This window comes from Ceratocystis lukuohia (genome assembly GCF_044167205.1).
Source record: "Ceratocystis lukuohia strain C4212 chromosome Unknown Supercontig2_pilon, whole genome shotgun sequence".
Lineage (NCBI taxonomy): Eukaryota > Fungi > Ascomycota > Sordariomycetes > Microascales > Ceratocystidaceae > Ceratocystis > Ceratocystis lukuohia.
The window spans coordinates 1,589,471-1,614,000 of NW_027263521.1; the positions used below are offsets into that span (position 1 = coordinate 1,589,471).

The following is a 24,530-nucleotide window of genomic DNA, read 5'->3' on the forward strand; positions in this document are numbered from 1 at the left end:
AAAATTGCTTTGCCTCTTATCTCAATATTCCCTCGGCATTTTTTTTTTCTCTTTTTCTACCCCAAATGCACACCATCAAGTGTCGCACATTATCTCCGGTTAATGGCTCAATGACGATCTTCCCAAATGTTATCTGTTAGGGTTAGAGACTAGCGACACACTAGTCACGTGAATTCATGGTATGCATCTCTTATCTTATCATCGGCATTCCTGATAAGATATTGTGCTACCTCTTTGCTCATTATCATTGTCTATGTCGCAACTTCTCTCCGCGAAAGCCGACAAACATGTGTAAAGATACAGTTTCGCTTTTATTAAATGAATATAGGAAAATTTTACATTGAGACAAATCACCGAAAGTCAACCGTGATTTTGCTGTGTTACCGATACCTGACTCGACCCGCTGATCATCAAGATTGTTTTGTCCTACACTAAGGTACCCTAGACACGCTTTGTGTGACAGGACACAAACGCCATAAAGAGAGAGATAGGACGCCTCAGCAGCAAAAGCCCCGAGTACTCTATTATTAGTGGGCGGCTTTGAACGCGCATGCTGTGGAAACATAAACTAACAAATCTCAGCCGTTCATCATGAGCATAGAGACACAGCCCCTCTTGTTACATATCCCTCCTACGCCGCATCTGGGCCACGACCCACCATTCGACACCGAAGCCGAAGCTTCCCTTGCCCAGGCAACTGGCACACTTGATGATGATGCACTGCCCGAAACCGCCGCCGTTGGCCGCCAACTTGATTGGCAAGACACGTACATCTTGATAATTTCCCGTGTCTTTGGCAGTGGCATCTTTGCAACACCAGGAACAATCGTGCGTTCTGTCGGCAGCCCAGGGCTTGCACTAACACTATGGCTTGTCGGCGCATTGATTGCGGCCTTTGGACTGTCGATATCACTAGAATTTGGCACTATGCTTCCGCGCAGTGGTGGCGACAAGGTGTATCTTGAGTTCACTTACCGATGGCCTCGCTTCCTGACTTCAACATTAGTCGCCGTGTATGTGGTGCTGCTGGGATTCACAGCAAGCAATGCCGTGATATTCAGCAGGTACGCGCTCTTCGCTCTTGGCCATGAAGAGGCGAGTGAGGCTTTACGAAGATCTGTAGCGGTCGGGCTATTGACACTAGTTGTGGTGGTGCATGTGGTCATCCCGGGCTGGGGCGTCAAGATACAGAATGTCCTGGGATGGGTCAAAATCGGAATTATCAGCTTTATGATTCTGTCCGGGCTATATGTGGTGGCATTCAGCAGTGCTATCACAAGAGGAAGATTCGTAACAGGAACTGCTGTAGGTGCAGGCTATACCGTCAAGGCACCTATGCCTTCATCATTGGAAGAGCAAGCCACATCGGTCTGGCAAGGCTGGTTTCAGGGCTCGGTCTGGAACTGGAGTGCCATATCGACTTCTCTGTTCAAAGTGTTCTACTCATATTCAGGTCTCGAAACCGCCAACAATGTGGTGAACGAAATTAAGAATCCCATCCACACGCTCAAATCGGCTACAACTGCCGGGCTGGCTACGTGCTGTGTGCTGTACGTACTAACAAACATGGCCTATTTTACCATCGTACCCATAGATGAGATCAAGGCGAGCGGAGAGATGATTGCCGCCCTATTTTTCGAGCGGGTATTTGGCGCAGCCCTAGGTCGCCGAATTTTGCCGCTTTCTATCGCGCTCTCCGCTGGTGGAAATGTGATGGTAGTGGCTTTTGCCATGGCACGACTGAAGCAAGAGATTGCAAGACAGGGCCTCCTGCCGTACGGCGAGTTCCTCTCATCGACACGACCATTTCACTCACCGCTTGGGGCCCTAATCATCCATTGGATTCCCTCGGTACTGGTCATCACGATGCCGCCGTCGGAGCAGGTATATGACTTGGTGCTGGAAGTTGAGGGATATCCAGCACAACTGTTCGCCATGGCCGTGGCAGCCGGGTTGATAATTCTGAGATATAGGCGGCCGGACCTGAAGCGGCCGTTCAAGGCATGGATTCCCGGAGTCTATATCCGTATTCTACTGAGCCTGGCCCTACTGTCGGCGCCCTTTTTCCCACCAGAGCAGCGCTTCAAGGACGGGATCTGGTATGCAGCATATGCGGTGATCAGCATGGGAATGTAGGTTGCTTTTCCCAATATTTCGCTACCAGGAAACTAAGCTAATGATAGTTAGACTTGCCATGGGTGTTGTGTACTGGTTCATCTGGGCCATGTTACTACCATGGTTATACGGATATCACCTACAGGAGACTAGCAAAATATTGAGTGATGGGACCAGCATCACCAAAATCATACGTATTGAGGCAGAATGAAAAGGGCGGTCAAGTCACCAGGAACAGGCAGGCGAGATAGTTCAATATACAATGAACAAACTAGTAGTTGGGGTTTATTTACAATAATGCAACAATATGGCCCCGTAGCATCGCAGCGTGTCCCCTGTTAAGTAGTAATGAAATTACAGTTGATGGTGTTTACATATGCGCACACACACGCACGTATAGTAACAGTAATCTATAGACGTACAAGGAGACAACGGCCCTTCTCCTGCTCGATTGGGCGCATAAAAGCATATACAAAGCGCAGGGCCTAATTTATGCAAGCACTGATTATCTGAGCTTTAACCTGACTTCCTTTAGGACAGGAAGAATGAAGGGAGGCAAGCAAAGAAAGCAAAATGGCTTGCACATGTTCTGGCAGGGGGAGCATGTACCTGACGGGGATGGTAGATTTGTAAAAAAAAAAAAAAAAACAACAAGTAGACGACCGGAGTAGCCTGGTCAAATTTGCGGTGGGATCGCGAGGCGACATGTGCCATAACCCTAGTGGAATACCCTAATGGCATGCTGAAATTAGACGGCCGAATGGAAGCCGATTCAACAATGCGCTGGAAAAAGGAGGACTCATGAATCCGACAAGGAAAAACATGATGTAAACAAGGATGTTATTTCTTAGTCCTGGATTTGTGCAGGTCTAGCTTCGTACCTCGTATCAAGGCAGGATACAGTCTCTTGGAAATGAGGGACTCCAGATATCTACAGACAAGATCCAATAGGTCTAGAGGACAAAAAGAGAAGAGATTTCTGCCAAGAGTTTCTCTTAGGATGAAGCCTACTAGAGGGCTTATTTGTCTCTTGTTCTTGCTGCTGGTCTTTATTAGTGGAGATGCTCTGGGTGTCTACTTTTCTTTCTCTTTTTTTGGCGTTCCCTAGAATGCTGTCCCTATTATGTTAGGGGTAGTACAAGGGGGGAGGGGGGGGAGAGAGAGAGACAAGGCAGCACAAGATAGAAAGCCGTTCAGGAGAATCAAGGCAAATATGAAAGGGGGACCGGCTTGAGCCTGAATGTGTATCGTTTGCATGCAGTGATCCAAGTGGTGCAGTGCAAACCATGTATCGTGGCCTTCTCAAACTAGTTCTGGCCTCTGAGTGGCCTGTCCGTCTTCAAGTCTTTGGTCTTGGATAAGGAGCCATGATAATCTAAGTGCTATAGAGCCCTTATGGGAAAGGTAAGCCAGCGGGAAAAGGACCAGGAGATTCATGCTCAGGCCATGACAGGAAATTTGGTTACAGTGGGCCATTTTGTCATGGCCAATTTCATCAAATGCATAACTGGTTGAATGTATTGCATTGGTGACTTTATTGGTTTGGGGTCGAACGAAAAGTTTCTTTCGAGAGAGTAAAAGAAAAAAAAACAACACCCCAAATGAAGAAGAGAAAAGGGGGCGTTCATTTGCGAGCAGCACGTGCTGCTGTTGAGCAAAACAAGACAACAAGATCGGCAGACAGCGACGACAGACAGACGATGGACAGGGTGTTTAGTCTGGATAGCAGTCATCTTCCACTTGTCACCTGTAACCATGCGTGCAAATCAATCACAAGACTAACAGAATGATAGCGACATAGGCTCCGTGCTATGCTTCTTAGGGAGAGCAGAGTGCATTCAAGAGGATAGACAAGAGTATAGACGGTTAATCATCACCTAAGCGAGTTTAAATCCGGGGCTCGGCAAAGGTAGCATAATTAGCAACCTTGAGGACATGTGGTGCAGATCCCAAGGAAATGAGAGAGACATTAGCTGTGTAGTGCTAGCCTTGGGTTGGCTTCCATCGGCTTTCTCGCGGTTGTGACTGTTTGTTTATATAACAGACTCCTACTATGCCAGGGCTTGTAAGGACACGCCTTGGGTCGTGGGTCTTGGCAATGCTAATGCTAGATTTGCGCACACAAGTACTTGGCTGCAGGTATTGTACAGATAAAAAAAATCAAGCTTGCTTCCTCGTATATGGACAATCACGTGTTATGGACTCTTTTTTTTTTTTTTTTTTTTTTTTTTTTTCTTTTCTTAATTCAGAGTGGGAATGCTGAATGTACACTGCCGTACAGTTTATAGTGCGCGCTACCTACGTACCTGTCTGTATTTTCCAGAAGGAAGGAGCTCCAGAAAAAGGAACAGAGACCCACTTATCGAGTCTATCGGTAAATTAATGTGCCCCACTCATAGCCCCACCGTGTGCTTATCTAAGCAAAACAACGTCTTGAAAGCAGCCAGCCCAGGTTGTGCCGCTTTTGCTTTGATCCCTTAATCTACGGCCAAGACACGGGATGTATTCTATTCTTGTATGCTCGTAGCTGCTCCCACCACATGTTTTATACGCTATTTCGAGTTTTCTCCGGTCCGCAAGACGGGCCCCCAAAAAGACAAAGCCACGCCTTTTTAGTATCCTCGACGTTCTTCGCCTATTTCTATTTTCTTTGCTTCATCCGTTCTTCAGCGTTCCTAGCTTAACAAGCCAGCCGCTGTCAAAGCGCTCTATGAGACACTGTACGGACGAGTCAGTGGAAGCTTACCAGCCAGGAAGAAGTTAGCAGAGAATAGAGCAGAACAGAAGAAGGGAGCAAGAAGGAGGAAGAAAAAAAGGATTGCCCTCTCGTCCCTCCTCCCTCCCTCCTCACTGACCAATAAATCTTGTTTATTTGCTTGCTTTCTTGGTTTTGTTTACAGCCTGTGCACACAGACTCACAGACTCTCTCTCCCTCCCTCTCAGAATGTAAGGGCAAAGGCCATCTAGTGGCCTATGGCTTTGCATGATGGCGGTGCTTTGCTTGCTTGCTTGCAGCATGTTTAAGATACCAAGCTAAGTACATGTCCGCAATACCTTACGCTTGCTCCTGTTTGTGGCTTTTGGCTTGCTGGCTTCCCTGTCCCACTTCTTATTTGCGCCGCTGGCTCTGGCCCCACCAGCGAATCTGGGGATTGGGGGGCTCACAAAAAGACGCAGCAAAGGACCCAAAGTGACTCCACCATCATGTTTGTATGCTAGCTGCTAGGCTTGGCGGCCGGGCGGTCGGGCCGCGCGACGGTGTGTGGACGGCTTTTCAACGAGGAGCAAGCGTGCGTATACGCGATGTGGATGGGATGTGCGTGATCTTTGCGATCCTGCGCATACATGGCCTGGTTGGTCTACACAGTTGTGCAGTGTGCATTGCATATACGTGAGTATGGGTGGGAGCAGAGGGGAAGGGGAGCAAAACGGCTCTGCACGAGATGTGAAGATGATGCAAGACAACGCTTAGGGTTTCTTATGCCAGCTTACTGCATACACACTAAAGAGCTGTTGGCCTGATCGGGTACCTGAATGAAATTAGAAATGCCGCCTGATTTTTTATGTCACTTTAACTCTTATTTATTTATTTTTTGACTGAACCTGGACATTGCCCCCTCCTTCCGAGACTTAAACTACTTTTTATAGCAATAAAAGAACGAAAAGAAACAACGTCGTAGTGCTAGGCTACTAGTCACCAAGGCACAATAGGCACAAACAAGACCCTTTTTTTTTTTCTTGTTGTTATGATACTGCTATAAAAAGTAGCGAGGCTCAGAAGAAGGCAATGTTCAGGTCCAGTGGAAAGAAAGGTCACTCGCAATGTTACCCGGATAAATGGCTTTGATGAAGCGACAATTAAAGGTAAGCCTAATTTTAAAAAGATGACCAGAAAGAAGGAAAAGTAGAGAGGAGATAAGACAGAGTCACAGAGCAAGGAGAGACGGGATAAGACACAAGACAAGACAGACAGGCAGGCAGGCAAGGCACGACAGGTAGAACAGGCGCAAGATGTGCACGTACGAGCCAGGCTAAACGCTAACAACACACCATTAAAAACAGTAGGAAGAAAGCATGGGAGGCGGGAGCGAGATACGGACACGGATAGAGATACAGCTACGCTACAGATACAGATGCACCTACAGATACAGATACAGATACAGATAGACAACAAGCCTGGCAAGCCTGGCAAGCCTGGCGGGCGAGGAAGCAATGGCCCGCCAGGGTTAGAGGAGCATGAACAAGCGGAGCGGGGGTGGAGGGTGTCGGTGGGAGGGGGGAGGGAGGGATGGGGAGAAGAAAGGGTAGGTAGGTGGAAGGAAGAAGAGGAGAGGGGGAGACAGAGACAGGAGGGGAGGGGTGGGTTCTTTCTGGCTCGCCGCAAAGCAGCCAACTTGCATCTTTCCTTCTGCTGTCGGCCTGCTGTTCCGCCATTCCCGCATTGAGGCTCAAGCGAGCATGTAGACAGCAAAGCAAACATAGAGAGAAGTAGAGAAGAACGAAAACGAGGAAGAAAAAAAAGCCCGAAAAAGAAAGGAAGAAATGAGCGCAAAGGGGAAATAGGCGGGGTGTGCTACCGTGTGGGAAGAGGCAAAGAAGAAGGTGCACGGCCAGAAGAAAGAAAAAAGAAAAAAAAGAAAAAAATAAAAGAAAAAAAAAAGAAATACGCGAAAAGGGACATGAAAAAAGAAAAAGGAGCCCACTTACAAGGAACTGGGAACATGTATTATTGCTCTATACCTGCTAGCATTTAGCTTATTTATTAACTAAATACTATTATTACCTCCCAATCTTTTATCGATTTTATCCTCGTGTGCTCCGGCGAGCCTCATGGAGGGCCTCTCTTTTGTATATAACCTCCATCAACATCGCTAATATCAGTTGACTTTCTTTCTCCTTCCTTTCCTCACCCAGTCTTGTTGGCTTCATCCTCTCTTTACTGTTTAATAACTCGCACTTGAGATTTACAACCCCCCCATTTATAGCATTTGCTCTCCTCTTTGCTACATACATCTCAACACCGTTCTTTACCGAGTCTTATTTCTCAATCTTTTGGTTTAGCCTCCAGATCTTTGTCACTTCACCAGACTTCCACTCTTTCAGAAACCTCATTCTTTTTGCATTGTCCTTTTGGCATTTTTCATCTTCTTCGGCATATTTATACCTCTTGTTTCTACTTTTTAATAATTTTTCCATACTTCCCCTTTATCAACCGTCAAAATGAAGGGATCTATTGTTGCTGTTTCTCTGGCCTCCGTTGCCGCCGCTACTCTGCTTGAAGGCGCCGGTAACGCGGGCGCTATCCCCAACGCCAGAGACGTCATTCCTAATGCTCCCGGAGCTAACGGCGTCGCTGCCCGCGAGGCTCTGCCTGTTAACGAGCCCATGAACGATCTTGATGCTCGTAGTGATACCAGTGATGAGGAGAAGAAGAAGAAGGCCGCTGCCGCTGCTGCCTCTTCCGCTTCCGCTAGCGCTACTACTACCTCAACTCTCGGCCACGTCGCACTTGCCAAGAGTCTGCTCTACAGCCAGACTTCTACTACTACTACTCGCGCCCCCTACGCCATTCCTACTAGTGACTGCACCACTGACGAGCCTACTGGCTATGCCCAGCCCACTGGTGCTGCGTACGGCCATGGAGCTAGCTCTTCCAGCTCCGCTTACCAGTCCAAGGCCCAGTCTTCTAGCCAGCCTAACCGGGGTGCTTACGGCGCCGCCAACACTCCCTCGGCCAAGCCTACCAGCACCTCCTCCGCCCACTACGGTGTTGCTGGCACCGGCGCTGTCAAGCCTACTTCCTCTGCCGCAAAGGGCTATGGCGCTCACCCCCAGGGTACTTCCACCGGTATCTACGGCACTGGATCCAGAACTACCTCTATGGCTCCCTTGTCTACTGGAAGCCGTAAGTCTGGTGGCGCTGTGCCTGGCAAGGGCAAGGACGATGATACCACTGACAGCTCCGACAGCTCCGACAGCCCCGACACTACTGACGACGAGAAGGAGGGCAAGAAGGACAAGAAGAAGAAGTTTGGTCTCTCCTGGTTCGGCAAGAAGTCCAAGTCCTCTAGCTCTTCTGCCTTCGGCACTGGCACCGGTGCTGTCTCTAGCACCAAGATCTCTGCCTACGGCACTGGCACCGGTGCTGCTAAGCCGACTGGCACTGGTAGCTATGGCGCCTACGGCAAGGGCGCCAAGTCTACTGGCGCCTACAGCTCCGGCTTGAAGACTGCTCCTTACACCTCTGGCTTGAAGACTGCTCCTTACAGCACTGGTGTCAAGACTTCCACCAAGACCAGCTCTAAGCTCCGCCCCACTGGTGGTGCCTATGATGCTGATGATGAGACTGACAGTGACTGCGACGAGGACTTGGTTCCTGTCAAATACCACAAGAGCAGTGGCACTGCTGTCACTGGCACTGGCGCTTCCAAGACCAAGGGCTCTGCTCGCCCTACCGGTGCTGCCTACGGCAGTGGCTCTCCCAAGGCCCCTCTGACCACTGGCTCTCCTATGGTCCCCCACAGCTACGAGACTGTCTATGTCACTAACGGTGTTACCATCACTACCACCATTTGCGACTCCACTTCTAGCAAGGGTCCCGCCCCCACTGCTCCTCCCACTGGCACCCAGTACACTACTGTCGTTTACGTCACTGACGGTATCACTGTGACTGAGACTGTGCCCTGCGAGCCTACCAGCACCCACCCCATCGGTGAGAACCCCAACTCCCACAAGGACGTTCCTATTGGTGGACCCTACACTCCCGGTCCCGGCGAGAACCCCAACTCCCACAAGGACGTCCCCGTTGGCGGACCCTACACTCCCGGTCCCGGCGAGAACCCCAACTCCCACAAGGATGTCCCCGTTGGCGGACCCTACACTCCCGGTCCCGGCGAGAACCCCAACTCCCACAAGGACATCCCCGTTGGCGGACCCTACACTCCCGGTCCCGGCGAGAACCCCAACTCCCACAAGGACGTCCCCGTTGGCGGCCCCTACACTCCCGGCCCCGGCGAGAACCCCAACTCCCACAAGGACGTCCCCGTTGGCGGCTCTTACCCTGCTGGTGAGAAGCCCTACACTCACCAGGACGTTCCCATTGCCAAGCCTTACACTCCCGGTCCCGGCGAGAACCCCAACTCCCACAAGGACATCCCCGTTGGCGGCTCTTACCCTGCTGGCGAGAACCCCAACTCCCACAAGGACGTCCCCGTTGGCGGACCCTACACTCCCGGCCCCGGCGAGAACCCCAACTCCCACAAGGACATCCCCGTTGGCGGCTCTTACCCTGCTGGCGAGAACCCCAACTCCCACAAGGACGTCCCCGTTGGTGGTCCCTACAACCCGGCTGGCCAGCCCCCCGCCCCCACCAAGCCTTATGGCGGAAATGCTCCTTACCCCGCTGGTCCCACTGGTGTCAAGACCATGACCACCATCGCTTCCGGCTACGCCAAGCCTTCAACTGCCCCTACTCCTGGTGCCCCCGTTGTTACTGCCGGTGCTTCTCGCCTGGTTGGCACTGCCGGTGCCGCTGTCGCCGCTGCCGCTGTGGCTTTCATGTGGATGTAAAGTACTATTTTTGTGGTGCTTGTTTTGGAATGAGAAATAGAGGTTCGCCGATATGGCTTTGCAAACAGAGAGGAACAGAAAAAGTGGCAGGAAAGAGAGGGGTTTCAGCTTATCCTCGACTGCGGTATAATCAAACATTTCAAAAAAACACTTCGCATTTTCTACACTTTTTCGCCTTTCATTACTCTTTCCATGTACGTCTTGATGTACGTCCACTCGTTTACTGTCTGCATTTTCTTTTCTCCACTCCCTTTTATAAGGACTTTATTTGACTTCTTTTGGCACGCAATATGACTTTGTGGTGTTCTCCAGTTTTTGTTTTTATGAAGCGCTTGTGTCTGTTTTTCTTGATTTTTTTTTCTTTTAGACTTGTTTTGTATTTTTGCGTTAATTTACTTGTTCTCGATATTTTCTTGTCACTCTGATGTCGTGAAGTAACGTTTTCTTGGTGGTTGTGCACTCGGCTGCCGGTCGTACTACGTACCACCCACTTTTTTGGTGTAATGTAAAACAAGATGAATGTCCATCTAGCAATTGCCTTATCCTCAGTATCGAGTCATGCTAGCTAGAAAGTACTGGTAATTACTCTTTGTGCTACTATTTTTGAAACCCTGCTGTATTGCACAAGCCAGATTTACAGATATGACCACTGAGCCAGGGGCCACCGAGGTAAATTGACGTAACACTATCGGAGTTTCCCGGCTTATTACATGGCTATTAAATGCCTCTATTTTACTCACGATAGAGCCTAAGGCTTAATGCGGCATAGAATTGAATAAAAAAAAACATACAACACTGGGTATTCCCACGTGGTCACCCACCGTAGTACTAGTCCAGCGCTTTGTAGGTTAACTAGGGGAGAGCGGACGGGATCCCGTGCTTTCTACAAGCTATGGTCGTATGTTGATGATGATGATGATGATGATGAAATTCAGTTTATACTCTAGGGACTATCTGCGGCCCCACTTTGGGAGTCCGGAGCTCTTTCGAGGACCGTATTTTCTGGCGCCTGTTTTTCTGTACCCCTTCCGCCCATGTCTGTGTGGTCCCGGGTCACGGCTTTGCCGGGCGTATGTTGATGATGATGATGAAATTCTATCTTGACTCTTGGGACTATCTGTGGGCCCATTTTGGGAGTCCGGAGCTCCGGAGAGGCCCGTGTTTTCTATCGCCTGTTGTCTATTTCTTCTGCCGCCGGGCATTGTAGGAGGGCCGAGTGGTGTTTAAACGTCTTCCAGAGTGGTCCGTCTGACCTCGCTGCCATTTTCCGATACGTCGTGCACGTTGCGGGGAACGTTTCTCACGATGTATTTTTCCCAGATTGTCTCCTTTTCGATCGTGGAGGCATCCAGGTAGTTTCTCATGATTTCCAGGGCGCCTTTTTCTATAGCGCCCGGGACCTAGACCATGGTCAGAGCAAAACCCGTTTGTGTCGCTTTGGCGAGCTTCACGATTTCCTTACCGTCGAAGAGGGATGCGTTTACCTTGTTCTTCAGAACACCGGCGTTAACGTCCCTCGACTTCGATGCCGGGAAGAGCCTGACCAGCAGTCTGTTTCCCTTGGGGGGTTTCCGGCTGCGTTCCGGTTTTTCCATGGGCGTTGGGCGGACGTCTACCACCTTTCCGCCCGATTGTGTAGCGGCCTTCTGGGCCCAGGTCTTCTGTGTAGCTTCCTGGGCTGCCTTCTCGGGCCGCTTTGCCTTTGCAGCCGCCTTTGTGCTCTCCGGGGCCTTGGTGTTTAGTTTGTCACCCTTTGTTTCTGCCTGAGGGACTCCTGGTAGCCCGTTTCCGGCCAGGGTCATTCGTATTTCAGAGTCTAGGAAAACTCTGAGTCGCGCGAACATTTGTTCGGTGCGCCTCTTTTTCTTTTCTTCCGCCGCCATGTCGATGGCTAGGGTCACCTGCCTGATAACGTCCACCTCCTCTTCCATTTGTTACCGTTTCTTTTCGGGGCCATTCTCCGGCGCGGACGTGAAGCTGTCCACCTCCTCTTCCATTTGTTACCGTTTCTTTTCGGGGCCATTCTCCGGCGCGGACGTGAAGCTGTCCACCTCCTCTTCCATTTGTTACCGTTTCTTTTCGGGGCCATTCTCCAGCGCGGACGTGAAGCTGTCCACCTTCGCGTGCCTGCTGTCCGCCAGGCCTTTCTTCTCTGTCTGCTGGACAGCTTTTTCAGGGGGGGCCTGTTTTTGATTCTGGCCCGGTTTGGGGGTTTCCATGGTAGTGCATTTCTCCTTTGTGGTGTGTGGTTCTGCGTTCCGAGGGGCTTTCGAGTTGGAAGGGGGTTTCATGTTGGGGGGGTTTCCGGCTCTTCGGTTGTCAAGTCGAGTAGGCCTTCTGCCCCGTGGCTTTGGCCTATCTGGTCGACCATCTCGACGTCCGTCATGGCGTGGGACGATTCTGCTTGTCCGTTCCGGTTCGCGTGATCGTGTTCTGTGTGGTGGTTTGGTGCCGCGTTGTCTCTAGGGTTGCTTAGGGTTAAACCCTTGTCCTGGAGTTGTAGAAGGTTTCGCACCTAGCTTACCTGGGCGGTAGATAATGCGGAAGTTGAAGCGGGACAGGAATTCAGACCATCGGGCCTGACGGCGGTTGAGTTGCTTCGTGGATATGAAGTACTCCAGATTTCGGTGGTTGGTGATGACCTTCACAGGTGAAGGGGCACCTTCCAGTTCAGGACGCCATTCCTCGAAACAGCGGATGATAGCCAAGAGTTCTTTGTCGTAGATCTCGTAGTTGCACTCAGCCGCTGAGTGACCTTGGCCGGAACCATACGAATGCCATCACGGCCGATGATCAAGCCTAGGAACTTAGTCTCAGTGCAGTAGAACTCGCACTTACGAGCCTGGGCATATAATCCAGCGGCGCGGAGGCGTTTGAGGACCGCGCAGATGTGTTCAGTATGTTCTTCACGGGTACGACTGTAAATCAGAATGTCGTCCAGATACGCCGTGCAGAACAGGTCGAGATATTCTCGCAGAGAGGAGTCAGGACAGTTCAGGATACAATCGATTTCTTCTAGGGTTGCCACGAACAGGCGACAGGAGGCCCGGCGGGAGTAGGCAATGGCGCCTTCCTTCGTGATCGGGACAATGTTTAGATTACGAAGGCCCAAGGGCCGTGGGGGCAAGTTGCTGGGTCGATCTTTGTGGGGAACGTTGTGTATGGCTCGAAGCTTCTCAGGCTTACCAGGAACATTGCAATGGTTGCGGCAGTACTCACTATTGAAGGTGATGGAGTGATCGGCGAAGCGGACAGTTGGGTCATGTTGTTTCAACCAAGGCATACCCAGAACTATGGGGTAATGAGCAAGCTGAGTGAAAAAGAACAAAACATTCTTTTGACAGTGATCATTTATGCGGAGACGGGTACGAACATAATGGGTACATTTTCCGGCTTCGGTTTCTCTTCCATCGAATACTTCAATTCTAAATGGGGAGCGGAGGGGGTGTGTTGGAATCCGGTGTTGAGATACCCAGGTGGCGTCTATGAAGGCTTTTCCTTCTGCACCACAGTTGGTAAGGGCATAAATCGGGAAGGAACGGTCTTGGAGAGACAGTTCCACAGGGAGGATCATGAGATTTGACCGCTGGTTATATTCTTCCTCAATTGGAAGCCCATGCACAGCGGCAGTCGAAATACGGATAACCTTGTCAAAGGTTGCGCTAGAAGGTTCCACCTGGGGGCGGCTTATTCCAGGCGGGCTCCATTTTTTGATCCTTCACTGGAGTAGCCAGAGTGGGAGGACGAGAAGGAGCCACGTCGGCGATGGGAAGATCGGGGGTCGGAGGCGGAGGGGTTGGCTTGGAGCTGGGTAGCGCGGCGGAGCGGAGCTGACGGGTGTCTATGGAAGGAAGCAACGTAATGTCACGGACAGGCAGGAAACTCAAGGAACTTGATGGAACAGGTCAGCAGACAGACAGGCGGAACGGGTAGACAGGGACGAGGACAGAGAGAACAGTGTATTTATATGGTAACGGGTGCAGGGGAACAGAAGACGAGGACGTTGCTTGGGGAGCAACATTCAGTCAACAGAGAGAGAGAGGCTGGCGTACCGTGACAGTTTCCGGCTCTTCGGTTGTCAAATCGAGTAGGCCTTCCGCCTCGTGGCGTTGGTCTATCGGGTCGATCATCTAGACGTCCGTCATGACGTGGGATGATTCTGCGTGTTCGTTCCTGTTTGTGTGATCGCGTTCTATGTGGTTTGGTCTCGCATGGAAGGGTCATGTTCATATTCCCTCCAGTCCATCAACTTTATGTCGCCTCCAAACGCCATCTGGGTGTCTGGTTTGACGTCTTCCATGCTTGTCGGGCGGGTGACAAGCTTTCCTTCTTCAATGGTGTTTATCGTCTTGGGGACATTAGGGATGAAGAGGTCTCTGTTTATCCTCTGTTTCAACCACTGCAGGGTTTACCATTTTCCAGTTCGAGTCTTCGAACAGGGTAGCCAGGAGCCTGTTTTCGTCCACTTTCTTGTGCGATGTTTTCGGGTTTTCGGGCAAAGCTGGAGATGCGTTTGCCTGTGCCTTCAGGGCTGTTCCTTTGGGTTTGGGAGCCTGTGTCGTCTTTCCCGCTTGCATTTGTTGCTTTTGGGCCGAGTGGTCCTTTTCATTGTCTAATTTTGGAGCGTCCTGTCTCGCCGGGCCTGGGGGGTGTTGTTCTGTCCCAGGAGGATGTTTATTAGGTCTAGTATGATAACCAAATGTTCCAGATGGGTCGTTGTCTGTTCTAATGGGGGTTCGTGTGTTTAGTCTGGGTGTTTGGCTGTTCTGGTATGGTAGGTAGCCTTCAGTTCTAGTGGGGGAAAACTATTCGGCGTTTCAGCCTCGCGAGGCTGACCTTCGCAGTCGGCCATTTCTATGTTAGCCGTCTGGTTGAACGTTTTCGAAAAATAATCTTTTTGAAAATAAATGTATAGGGTATCTGGTGAAAAATAATTGGGTTTGCCGAGCTTGTATGGTGGCACAGATCAAATATGACACTATTTGATGGTCGTATGTGAAGTCCTGACGACACTGGTGTGGTAACACTCATTGCCGCGGATTTCTCAGTGTCCAAGCACCCAGATGCAGTGGACCATGAGTCCAGGGAAAGTTGCCTTAATGTCCCGGGTGAGCCATTTAGCCTCGTCTACCGTATGCTGTGATGTTTTTATAGACTTGGCTTTCTTATTCATCTGTCGGACGGCATTAGCCTGCGGAGGTCGTGTATCCGTCTTCCGGTCCCGAAGGGATCTTCTGGACGGGTCGACTACCTGACAGGGGAAAAGCAAAGCGGAAAAGGAAAACAGGAAACAGAGAAAAGCATTAAAACAGCAATGAAGAAAAAGCTGATGTGCCCTCTAGGGGTCTGGTTGTTGGTGGCGGATTGAACAGAGAGGCGAGGATATTGAACGTTGGGCTTTTTTGGACGAAGCAAATTGCTCGTCTTCTGTCCTGTCCTTCTGTTATCGGTTCCGCTAATGTGAACTGGAGTTCCTAGATAAAAATCATGTCCGTTCCCCTGGAGTAAGGAGTCGGGGTTTCGTTAGGAGACCAGCTTGTTGTTCTCCACCGTGTTTATGATGGAGGGGATGTTCGGGATTACAATTTTTTCTCAAACTGATACCTTCCAGTGTTGGGGAACTGGAAGGGGGTTCCTGTCTCGTTGGGGGTTTCCGTCTGCAGTTGCCAATCTAGTGAGGGCATTTGATTTGGTGGTTCAGGTGGGTGGAGCCTTGCGAGGCTGACACTTCTGGTTTACCATGTCATCTAGCTGATACCCTTTTCAAAGCCTTCCCTGGGATGTTTAGGGGAGGACGGGACTGTTAGTCTATCTGGATTGGGCTAACTGAGTTCCATATAGTTAGACAAAGCGAATCTTTGCAAGGGGGCTTAAGTTGGACACAAACCCTCTATAAAGCCTTCTCTGATTGCTGTTATAGTTATACAATGGGGGTTATTATTTGCCTTTGTGATACTTCCATATTCTCTTGGGCCCTTGGTGTTACTGCCATGGACATGGAGATAAAGTCATAGATCTGCTATGCCCTGAATCTAAATTTCGACTGATTTTAAGCTATGGATGGTGTTGAGTTGCAGTTGGGGAGGCCATTTTGTATTTCAACAGTTACCCAGCATGCCAAGAAGTCCCCCATAACACTTGGTCTATGAGTAAAGTTTCCTGGCTGTAGCCTGCTAGTCCATCTTCAACCGAATTGTGGTTGTTTAGTTTACTCTTGGAAACACAGCCATCTGACGTCTAGTTACCTACAATGTGAGATATATTGGCCTCCGCATTATGGTCATCTGCCGTCTGGCATAACTTGATAGGCGTACATTCAAATTGCAGGCCAGGAGTTTTGGAGCTCCAAAGATAGGGCATGGAATAGACGACCTGTTTCGCCAGTGTCTGAACAGCAGCTAGGCTTATCATGCTTCTAAGCCATATGAGATTGGTAGAGCCTCTCTGGCTCTATAGGAGCTCGCGCACTTCCTCCTCTTTGCATTGTACATAATGATAAAAAGCAGAACAATAATTTTGCTAACAAAAACTTTGAGTATACCCCCTATCCCTTTACCCGAGAGTTACTTGTCATAGTATAATTTTTCTATGCTTCATATATTCTAAACTATTCACCAAGGGCTTAGCCATCATCTACAATCATCATTTTGAATAAAAGAAGACTCGATGTAAGAAATTGTCAAGTGCTTCATTGATAAAGTTATTCCCGAGTCGTGAAAACAGTATTATTAATTAATTCATTACCTATGGAAGGTGTGTAATCTTCTTTCTTTCTTGTGCTACCTACTAAAACTTTACATCGCTTCTTCAAGAATCGAGCACATCTGATTATAGAGATTTAAATTTTCTTTTATGCTGGGTCCATCTTCTGGAAACACGACTTTTCGCAGCTTGTTAACCCAAGGCGCTAGAGGTATAAGGTAGGGAGAAAATGAATGTCCTACCACATGCAGGAAGTTTTGCTCACTGGCAATTATATGTAGTTTAGACGTTGCTATTTTCAACATTTCGGATTCGTACCAACTTTGGTATGCTGTTGTTAAAAGTTCGTAGTTCCCTGGGCCAGTGACGTGAATGCAGATCCAGAACAGAACCCAAAAGAACGACTCAAGGTCATGCATGAATGTGTGTTTGTGGCCTAGTAGTACCCCAATAGCCATAAAAGGCTTTGTGCCAACATTACTCTCTGAGTTCGAGGCCCTGCCAACTTCGATGGCTTTACCAAAATCAATGATGAAGGCTGGACAAGAACTGTCGCCGCCTTGACCAATCATCAAGTTCCCCATGGAGATATCCCGATGTAAAATACCTGCCTTATATAGTTCTTCATGGCCCCGAATGCACTTGGCAAGAGCATTTAAAAGGAGAGAGGGAGAACCTGCTCCATAAATGGGCTTGCCATAATCACGCATTATCAAGCGCCGATGGATTCGGTTTGTAGCTTTGCTTGATTGAAGTCTGCCTCCAGATGAAGTTTCCACGGCAAGGTCTTCGAGACCATGGTACTTAGACGACACCATGGGAATTTCTTGATTGAGATGGCGAGGCTTAGCCTTGGAAATGTCCAAACCTTTCCTGACATTGTCCCGGGTGCTGTCAGCGAAACCATCTATATGGACAGTTTCGTGATGGTAATAGCGAGCAACATGAGGAACGCCCTTTTCGGTTAACTTCTGCAGAATTTGTCCTTCATCCTTTTGCTTAGAGCACTGCCACGAATCTTTGATCACTAGGGGTATCTCAGGGTAGCCTTCAAGATGGCCTGCCCAACACCTAGTAGCACGACCGGATACGCAATTCCTGATAGATATAGCTCTATCAATCACAATGCGCTCAGACGCCCCATTGCGGTTGATATCCAAGAACATCTGGCCGTTAGGATGGATCATTGTGGTATCGAACCCAAGATGGACCATGTCCATAAGGATGAATGCGGCCATAATGTCGACAAACTGTTTGCCATCTTTGTTGATATCAAAAGATTGAGATGAAACGCCACCGGCTCTGTCAAATAGCCAGATTCTCATGATAAATCCACAAAGGGTAAATCCTAGAGCAAAGCGGCGAGAATAATGGTGACAAAACACCTCTCTGGCGGAATTTGAAAGTTCTTGCCAGGTAGCCAGTGAGGAATCAGCGTCTGGGTCACACCTCAGCGTGCCTACCAGTAGAAAGTCTGAGGCATGGTAGTGATGATCGCCATCTTGGACATGTGTGAAGCAAACGTTAGTTTTTAGAAAGTGCAAAACGTCGTCAATATTGTTAGCGGGTTGCACCACAAACTTCTTTTGCAATCTTGGGGTCAAGCCCATATCATCGATATGATTGGTCAGCTGATTAGTAAATTCAGTGAGCCACCTCGTGAGGTTGGTCTTTGTTATGGTTTTGGGCCAACTCGTCCATCCAATTTCAGCTTGGAAACGGGGATTGTAATCTCGAGTGCATTTCTCAAAGAAGCTGGTAGACACTGTCTCAAGACCAGTGATTCCGGTTGAGATGGTGGAGAAAAGATTCGGAACATCAATATGCATTGTGTTTAGCTCCAACCTTAGACTAGCTGCCAGGTCCATGGCTTTAAGTTTCCCGCCACATATATAAATGGAATATTCCACAACCTTGTCGGCTTCATCCCAGACGTCAAGGTCATTGCGAATGGGGGCCATGACAGCGCTGACTAGAGGTTTTAGACGTTGGAGGTCAAATTGTGGATTGAACACATTGTGGCGGAGGCTGACGAGGTCGACGTGGAAACAGTGACTCCCGTGGAAATTTGATGGGAGATAGCTAGCGACCGGGAGCTCGGATAGAATATATGCAAGGTACTGGCCTAACTCTGCAGGATAGTTAGTAGACATATTTCTAATTGCCAAGATAGCTATAGACATACGAACTTGGTTTAGTTGATCAAATGCATCACCAGAAGGCTCAATGCCAGCCCTTGCACATCCCTCGAGGAATGCACTATAAAAAGGGTTAAGGTCTGGGCCAATAGGGTGGGCATAGATGAGTTGACAGCGTGGATCGAGTTCCATAATGAGGATAGAGAGATGGAGTTAAGTGCTTATTGGGGCGGAGAGGAAATGTGTTGAGGTATAGGTCTAAAGGAAAAGCAATATGCGGTTTAGCCTGCTTTATATGTTGTCTCTGTGTTTGCAGTCTCGCTATGGGAGCATAGCTGGGTGCCTGCTGGCCCCACAGTAAGCTTTTAGACAGCGGCTAGACGTTTGCCAGCTCATATAATAGTTGAATTTGCCGTGGGTGGTGTGGGGTAGGTGTCAGGGGTCCACTTTCTCCCCAATTTTCTTGGGTTAGGGAATGCGGCTAGGAACTTAGCCGAATATGCATGAATACTTTTCGTATTTGGTCTCATAATCCCCAATACATTTCAAGAATGCATAAGAAAATAATGGGGGACTTAGACAGCTCTAAGGGTGACATCGGGCACGACTGGACAGAGTTGGCCTTCTGCGGGTCTCGACGAGAGAAGCACAATTGCTCTTGAACAAGCTTGTTACGTGCCTCCTCCACTCCGTAGCCCCGTCGCAGAACAGCACAAAGAAAATACCCCACAAAAATGGGTCTAACCCCCACATTTCCCACAAACATTCGCTCATGAAGTCATGAAGTCATGAAGATCATGAAGTCATGAAGATCATGAAGAAGACAAAACAAGATTCTAGAGTAATTGGAAACGCTGAAAAACTAGACCATGTAAGGTCGGGGTCACCCTCGCTTTTATATTTTGGGTGTTTTTGTATTCTTCCATGGCTACATGCTTTTATTTCACAGCAATACGATGGCGTGCTCCGTACAGAAGCAGATGGGTGATGCAGCCTTTCAGAGCAACTCCCAGACAGTTGGCAATTGCAGATTTCAGATGTTGAGGCGCTAGTGGCCTGAGGCGGAGCCTGCTCAAGCCTAGGATTGGCTGCCTGGCCTTTTTGATCCTTGTTGAACACGTGACAATTAGTCTAAAAGACGACGCTAGTAGAGCACTCCCGTAGTCATGGCGTCATGGCTGTTATAGCCCTTTTTCCTCTTGTAGCTAATGATCGGAGAGACCTGTTTTAACGCCTCTCCATACAGCCCTATTCGACATGACCTTCTGGTATGGCTGTCTTCGATCTTCCAAACCCTCTCCATCGCCCTCAATCCGTCGCCTCTTCCTAAGGCTGTGCATCCTCTTATGTTCCCCTACCAGTGTCGAACGGCGGCTGAGTTATCCTGGAGCGCTCAGAATATAGCACATACCCCTGTCAATGTCACGGCCAGTGCCGCTACCCAATTTTCCCTTGCTGAGGGGACCATGCCCTGGCTTTCCGGAAGCTCAAAAGGAGGTACCTTGGGTGGGATTTGGGCAGCTCACTCAGCCCTGGCTCAGGTAGTTAGTTGTGTTGACTCAGGGGGTATGGGGCTACGGCGCGACACGCTGGCAGCATGTATGGCTTGTTGAATGTGTGTTCTTCTAGAGGCTTGCCCTCGAACTTCAGCATTATGGCTTCTGGAGTGTATCGCACGTCTACCAGACTCATTCTTTCAACCTGCCCTCGTGTGCGAGTGGAAGGCTATGCTTTCATCTTTGTGACAGCTTTAGCCGCTATGATATAGCCTAGCTAGATCCTGATAAGGCCTCTAAAACGGGAGACACGGAAGGGCCCACTTGGAGTGCATAGCTCCATCTTCTGGCCTCTTTGCTTGTTGGTTTGATTGTTCTATTCAACACCTACCTACCTACCTACTGGTCTTCTACAGCGACACAGATAGAAGAGGCTTGGGTGATGTCGTCTTTCGACGCCACTTCCGGGCCATTAAAAAGTTTATGTGCGCACAGACTTGAAGCATCCCTTACGACTTTTTAGGATCTCGTTTTGCGGCCGGGGGCCTTTTCCGCTAGATGCTGCCTAACGGCATTCCTGCGGGATGGGGTTTTGCGATTGGCTACCTATAAATTAGCTTTGCCTAGGAGGCTAACGGGACCTAGCCCTAGCGGAGCAGGCTGGTTTCGTCCTACTTAGCGAAGCACACTAGCAAAATGCTTTGTTACTTTCGTGTTTTTTAGTAGCTCGTCTACAACAAGCTTTTGGCTCTATGGTCTCGCCTCCGCACCGCCTTGCACGTCCAGCAGGGCCACAGAGGATATCTTTGAATGGGCAATACCATTCCTAGCTGTTCCACTACTCTTTGTACCCAGCACATAGCTAGCTCTATACTCTGGTCAGGCTGATGTAGAGTTCTAGATCCTGTTCCTTGGCACCCGGGGCTTCGCTTCCAAATCTGCATTTTCATCCATTTACCGAGAGTTATGGTTTCTGTCTCCGAGGCAGCCCCGTCTGCGGTAGTCACCCACCCCGATATTGTGCTCCCGTTCGTGTCTTTCAAACCGTCGGAATAGGCTATAACACCATGCCCATTTCCTCCTTGTGTCTCTCTGCCTCTTCATTGCTGACTCCCTTTCAAAAAGGCATATTTAGCTTAGTAGCCTTTGGCTTCAGTGCGGTGTAGAGAGCATTTTGCACCACCCCACTACCACTGGCTTGCCCTTGCAGAACGTGTTCCTCATCTAATGTATGCCAGTGTATGAATTCCCTTCTTTTCTCGCTCCCCAACAGAAGTTCGATTAGTGGGAACTCTGCTGCGTACTATAAGCATTCTCTTAGCGTTGTGCAATGCATGGGTAGGGCCGACTTCAGGCATTGTTTGATTGCGACGTTCGTTTCGTCCACAGCTGTTTTTGTCAAAGGTGCTTTGCTCAGTGCTCATGTTCAGGCTACTTTCAGCATGCACGTTGCATTTGCTTATCTATCTTCGCCAGTTAGCCACTTGGTTGATGCCTGCTCTCGCTTTTTCGACGTGTTGGTTGAAAAGAAGGCTAACATTTAGGTGAAGCCCTGGCCATCCCACTGAGTTCTTCGTTGGGCTGTGAGTGGCATAGAGAGGATTAGTGAGACTGGCGGGCCTTGTGAGAGACAGCCTCCTGCTCGCTTCGCTGTCTAGTCTTCTTCCAGGCGTATGCGGGCAGTTTTCCGCTCTATGTAACTCCCGACAGACCGACGCAGTTTAGCTGGCCATCGGCCTTTCGTCGTCCACTGTTCCATGCGCTGAATCGTACGCTCTTCGTATGATAGAAGCCAAGATAGAAGTAGCCTTTTCCCGGTACTATGCATCTTCTATCTTCCTAGTATGTCTGTTTCCGATCTCTTTGATACTGCATACATTTAGTTCCTCGAGATGAACTCTTTCTCAATTGCTTTTTTCCCCAAGATGGGCGGATGTGATATGAGATATACGATTGTAGCTTATTGCGTGAGCGTCCTGGCTATGGAACCGCCACGAGGCCAGCTCTTTAAGAATACTTGGGTGTTTTCCGCTCTCTAAACATAGATTGTGCAGTCTATTTATCGTGTTGCCTAGCAGTTCCCGTGCCAGTTTCTAGGCCTCGTTAGAGATGCAGTCTGCTCTTGGAGCCGTGTTGGAAGGCCTCGACAAGGTTGCTTTCACTCCATTACATGTCAGAGATGGCTACAGTTTGCTTGTGGATTGTGTTCATGAAAGTGACACTCCTTTCCTACATATTATTGTTCCTATGCGTGTCTGGAGGGCCACTAGTCCGGCTATAGGCTTTTCTCGGCCTTTTTTGTTATTGTTGTTGTATTGCTCTACGTCTGTCTGGTGTTATTTTGCAGCAATACGACGGAGACCTTTTCAGCATGGCCTTGACCTTGACCTTGTTCAACGTCTACGGGAATCGGTGAGATCAAAAGACGCCAGATTGGCTACCGGACAGAAATGACTCTCTGCGAGGCTGACTACAGATTTCGGGCGAGAGAAGCGCGTATCCTTTTAAGCAAGCTTGTTACTCGCCTTCGTCCCGTAGTTGTTGGAGAACAAAAAAAAAAGGAAGAGCAGAACATATCTATCCCCGCGTAACTTTAAAACAAAACCGAGGGCCCCATCTCACTCTAGCTAGTCCTTTTCACGTTATATGTCTACTCAACACGCCCTCGATTTTAGACCTAGCTTTTCTGCTAGGTAATTTTAGGACCTATCTTCTCTGAGGAGCTTCTTCACAAATCTCCCTGTCAGCTTCGTAGCGCTGCTCATGTATTCCCATGGGTCGCTGAGGTCCTTTGATTTGCCACAGTTTGACACTTGACACTTTGTCTCGGCGTTTTGGTGGTTGAATCAGGAGTGTTAATGCTCAAAGTCGCCATGTCTGGAGCGTACTGCCAGAACCCTGGCGATGGAGGCTCGGTGTAGCCTGTTCATCCAGTTCACATTGAATGGTTTTGGGAGTCCTAGTATTCCTCCAAGGCGGATCAGTCTTTGGGCAGTTGTCCCTCATCCAGTTCTTGAAGTCGGCCCTGAATGCGTCGTTCTTCTAGCGTCTTGCCGCCGCCAGAGACATCACCATCTCGGGAACTAGAAAATACACGCTCTTGCAGCCCGCTTTGGCCAACTGGTCTAATATCCCGTTTCCCGGGACTCCACAGTGCACTAGAATCTAGTACACCCTGCCAGTTGGTTTGTCTAGTACTAGGCTTTCTGGTACGCCTTTCCACCCTGTGAGAATGCGCCAGATCTCATCGATTTCAAGCTGAGGAGTGCCTTGTTTCCTCATTCGTTTACTGATTCGCTTTGCCATCCCCAGGCTGTCAGCATACAGAGTCATTTCCCCTGCTTGTGGTGGGGCTTTTCAGCATTTATTTAACGTCTACCTCCTACTTTCCCACAGCAATATGAGGACATGTTCGGGACGGGAGCGCAGGAACGCATAGATTTTGAGCATCTCCTATGGCTTCTCAGAGACCGGCAATAAAGCTAGGAGATCTCTCTAGTTAGTGCAGCCCGGGAGTTCTACGGTTGACTACCTAGTATTTTTGATGGATGACAAGAAGCGTGTGAAAAAAAAAGAAAAACTAGTCCAAAAGGCCGGCGGCGGCTATCGGCACAAGGGATAAGCCCCGGCGGGGCACAATGGTTTTGTCCTTCAGACCTTTCTAGCTTGAACTTGAATATATTTAACGTCTACGGGAATCACACAGATCAAAAGACGCGGTCTTTCTAGCATTTACCTTTCTAGCAGTATTATAATACCCAATAAGTCCCGAAAAAAACAACATACGACCATAGCCTGTGGAAAATACGGGGTCCCGTCTGCTCCCCCCTCGTCAAGCCACAGAGCGCCGGACCAGTAGTATGGTGGGTGACCACATGCGAATCCCCGGTGTTGTATGTCCCTTTTTGGCACCGGTTCTCTCAGGCTATGCCGCTATAGTATACGATGTCTCCTGTGTTTTCAGAACATACGACCATAGCTAGAGAAGTAGCGGTACGTTCCTTGAAGGATCCTTTGTGCTCTGGGTTTCCCAGACTTCTCTTTATGACTGGATTTTTTCCGTCGTATTACGGTGAAATAGCTGTAGGTAGACGTTAAATAGTACAAACAAACAAACGACCATAGCTTGTAGAGAGCACGGGATCCCGTCCGCTCTCCCCTAGTTAACCTACAAAGCGCTGGACTAGTACTACGGTGGGTGACCACGTGGGAATACCCAGTGTTGTATGTCTTCTTTTTGGTGTCTTCCTGCGCTAATTCACCTGTTATAAATGTTGATATCTCCAATCTTGATATCACATACGACCATAGCTTGTAGAAAGCACGGGATCCCGTCCGCTCTCCCTTAGTTAACCTACAAAGCGCTGGACTAGTACTACGGTGGGTGACCACGTGGGAATCCCCAGTGTTGTATGTCCCCTTTTTGCTTGTTCTCCAAAGGTCTACTTACATCATCATCATGATGTGTGCTCTTTTAAGTTTACCTTCCTTTTTCTTCCTCCTTTCCAAG

The 24,530-nt window shown here is 49.2% G+C and overlaps 5 protein-coding genes across 5 annotated transcripts; 2 read left to right on the forward strand and 3 right to left on the reverse strand.

Moving 5' to 3' along the window:
* Positions 1-591: 591 nt before the first annotated feature.
* Positions 592-2,136, forward strand: HOO65_020393 (Low-affinity methionine permease; the record flags this gene model as incomplete). The annotated part of the gene is made up of 1 exon (XM_071000052.1): positions 592-2,136. One exon carries the CDS (start codon positions 592-594, stop codon positions 2,134-2,136), a length of 1,545 nt encoding a protein of 514 aa, XP_070861031.1.
* A 5,199-nt stretch (positions 2,137-7,335) lies between these two features.
* Positions 7,336-9,684, forward strand: HOO65_020394 (uncharacterized protein; the record flags this gene model as incomplete). The annotated part of the gene is made up of 1 exon (XM_071000053.1): positions 7,336-9,684. One exon carries the CDS (start codon positions 7,336-7,338, stop codon positions 9,682-9,684), a length of 2,349 nt encoding a protein of 782 aa, XP_070861032.1.
* A 1,400-nt stretch (positions 9,685-11,084) lies between these two features.
* HOO65_020395 (Retrotransposon-derived protein PEG10) lies at positions 11,085-11,567 on the reverse strand (the record flags this gene model as incomplete). Its single annotated transcript, XM_071000054.1, has 1 exon — positions 11,085-11,567. One exon carries the CDS (start codon positions 11,565-11,567, stop codon positions 11,085-11,087), a length of 483 nt encoding a protein of 160 aa, XP_070861033.1.
* Positions 11,568-11,750: 183 nt separating this feature from the next.
* HOO65_020396 (Retrotransposable element Tf2 155 kDa protein type 1) lies at positions 11,751-14,261 on the reverse strand (the record flags this gene model as incomplete). Its single annotated transcript, XM_071006478.1, has 6 exons — positions 11,751-11,992; positions 12,209-12,439; positions 12,523-12,975; positions 13,361-13,525; positions 13,737-13,857; positions 14,097-14,261. The coding sequence occupies 6 exons, from the start codon at positions 14,259-14,261 to the stop codon at positions 11,751-11,753; spliced, it is 1,377 nt and encodes a 458-aa protein (XP_070861034.1).
* A 2,407-nt stretch (positions 14,262-16,668) lies between these two features.
* Positions 16,669-18,716, reverse strand: HOO65_020397 (uncharacterized protein; the record flags this gene model as incomplete). The annotated part of the gene is made up of 3 exons (XM_071006571.1): positions 16,669-16,717; positions 16,774-18,517; positions 18,572-18,716. The coding sequence occupies 3 exons, from the start codon at positions 18,714-18,716 to the stop codon at positions 16,669-16,671; spliced, it is 1,938 nt and encodes a 645-aa protein (XP_070861035.1).
* Between the last annotated feature and the right edge of the window lie 5,814 nt (positions 18,717-24,530).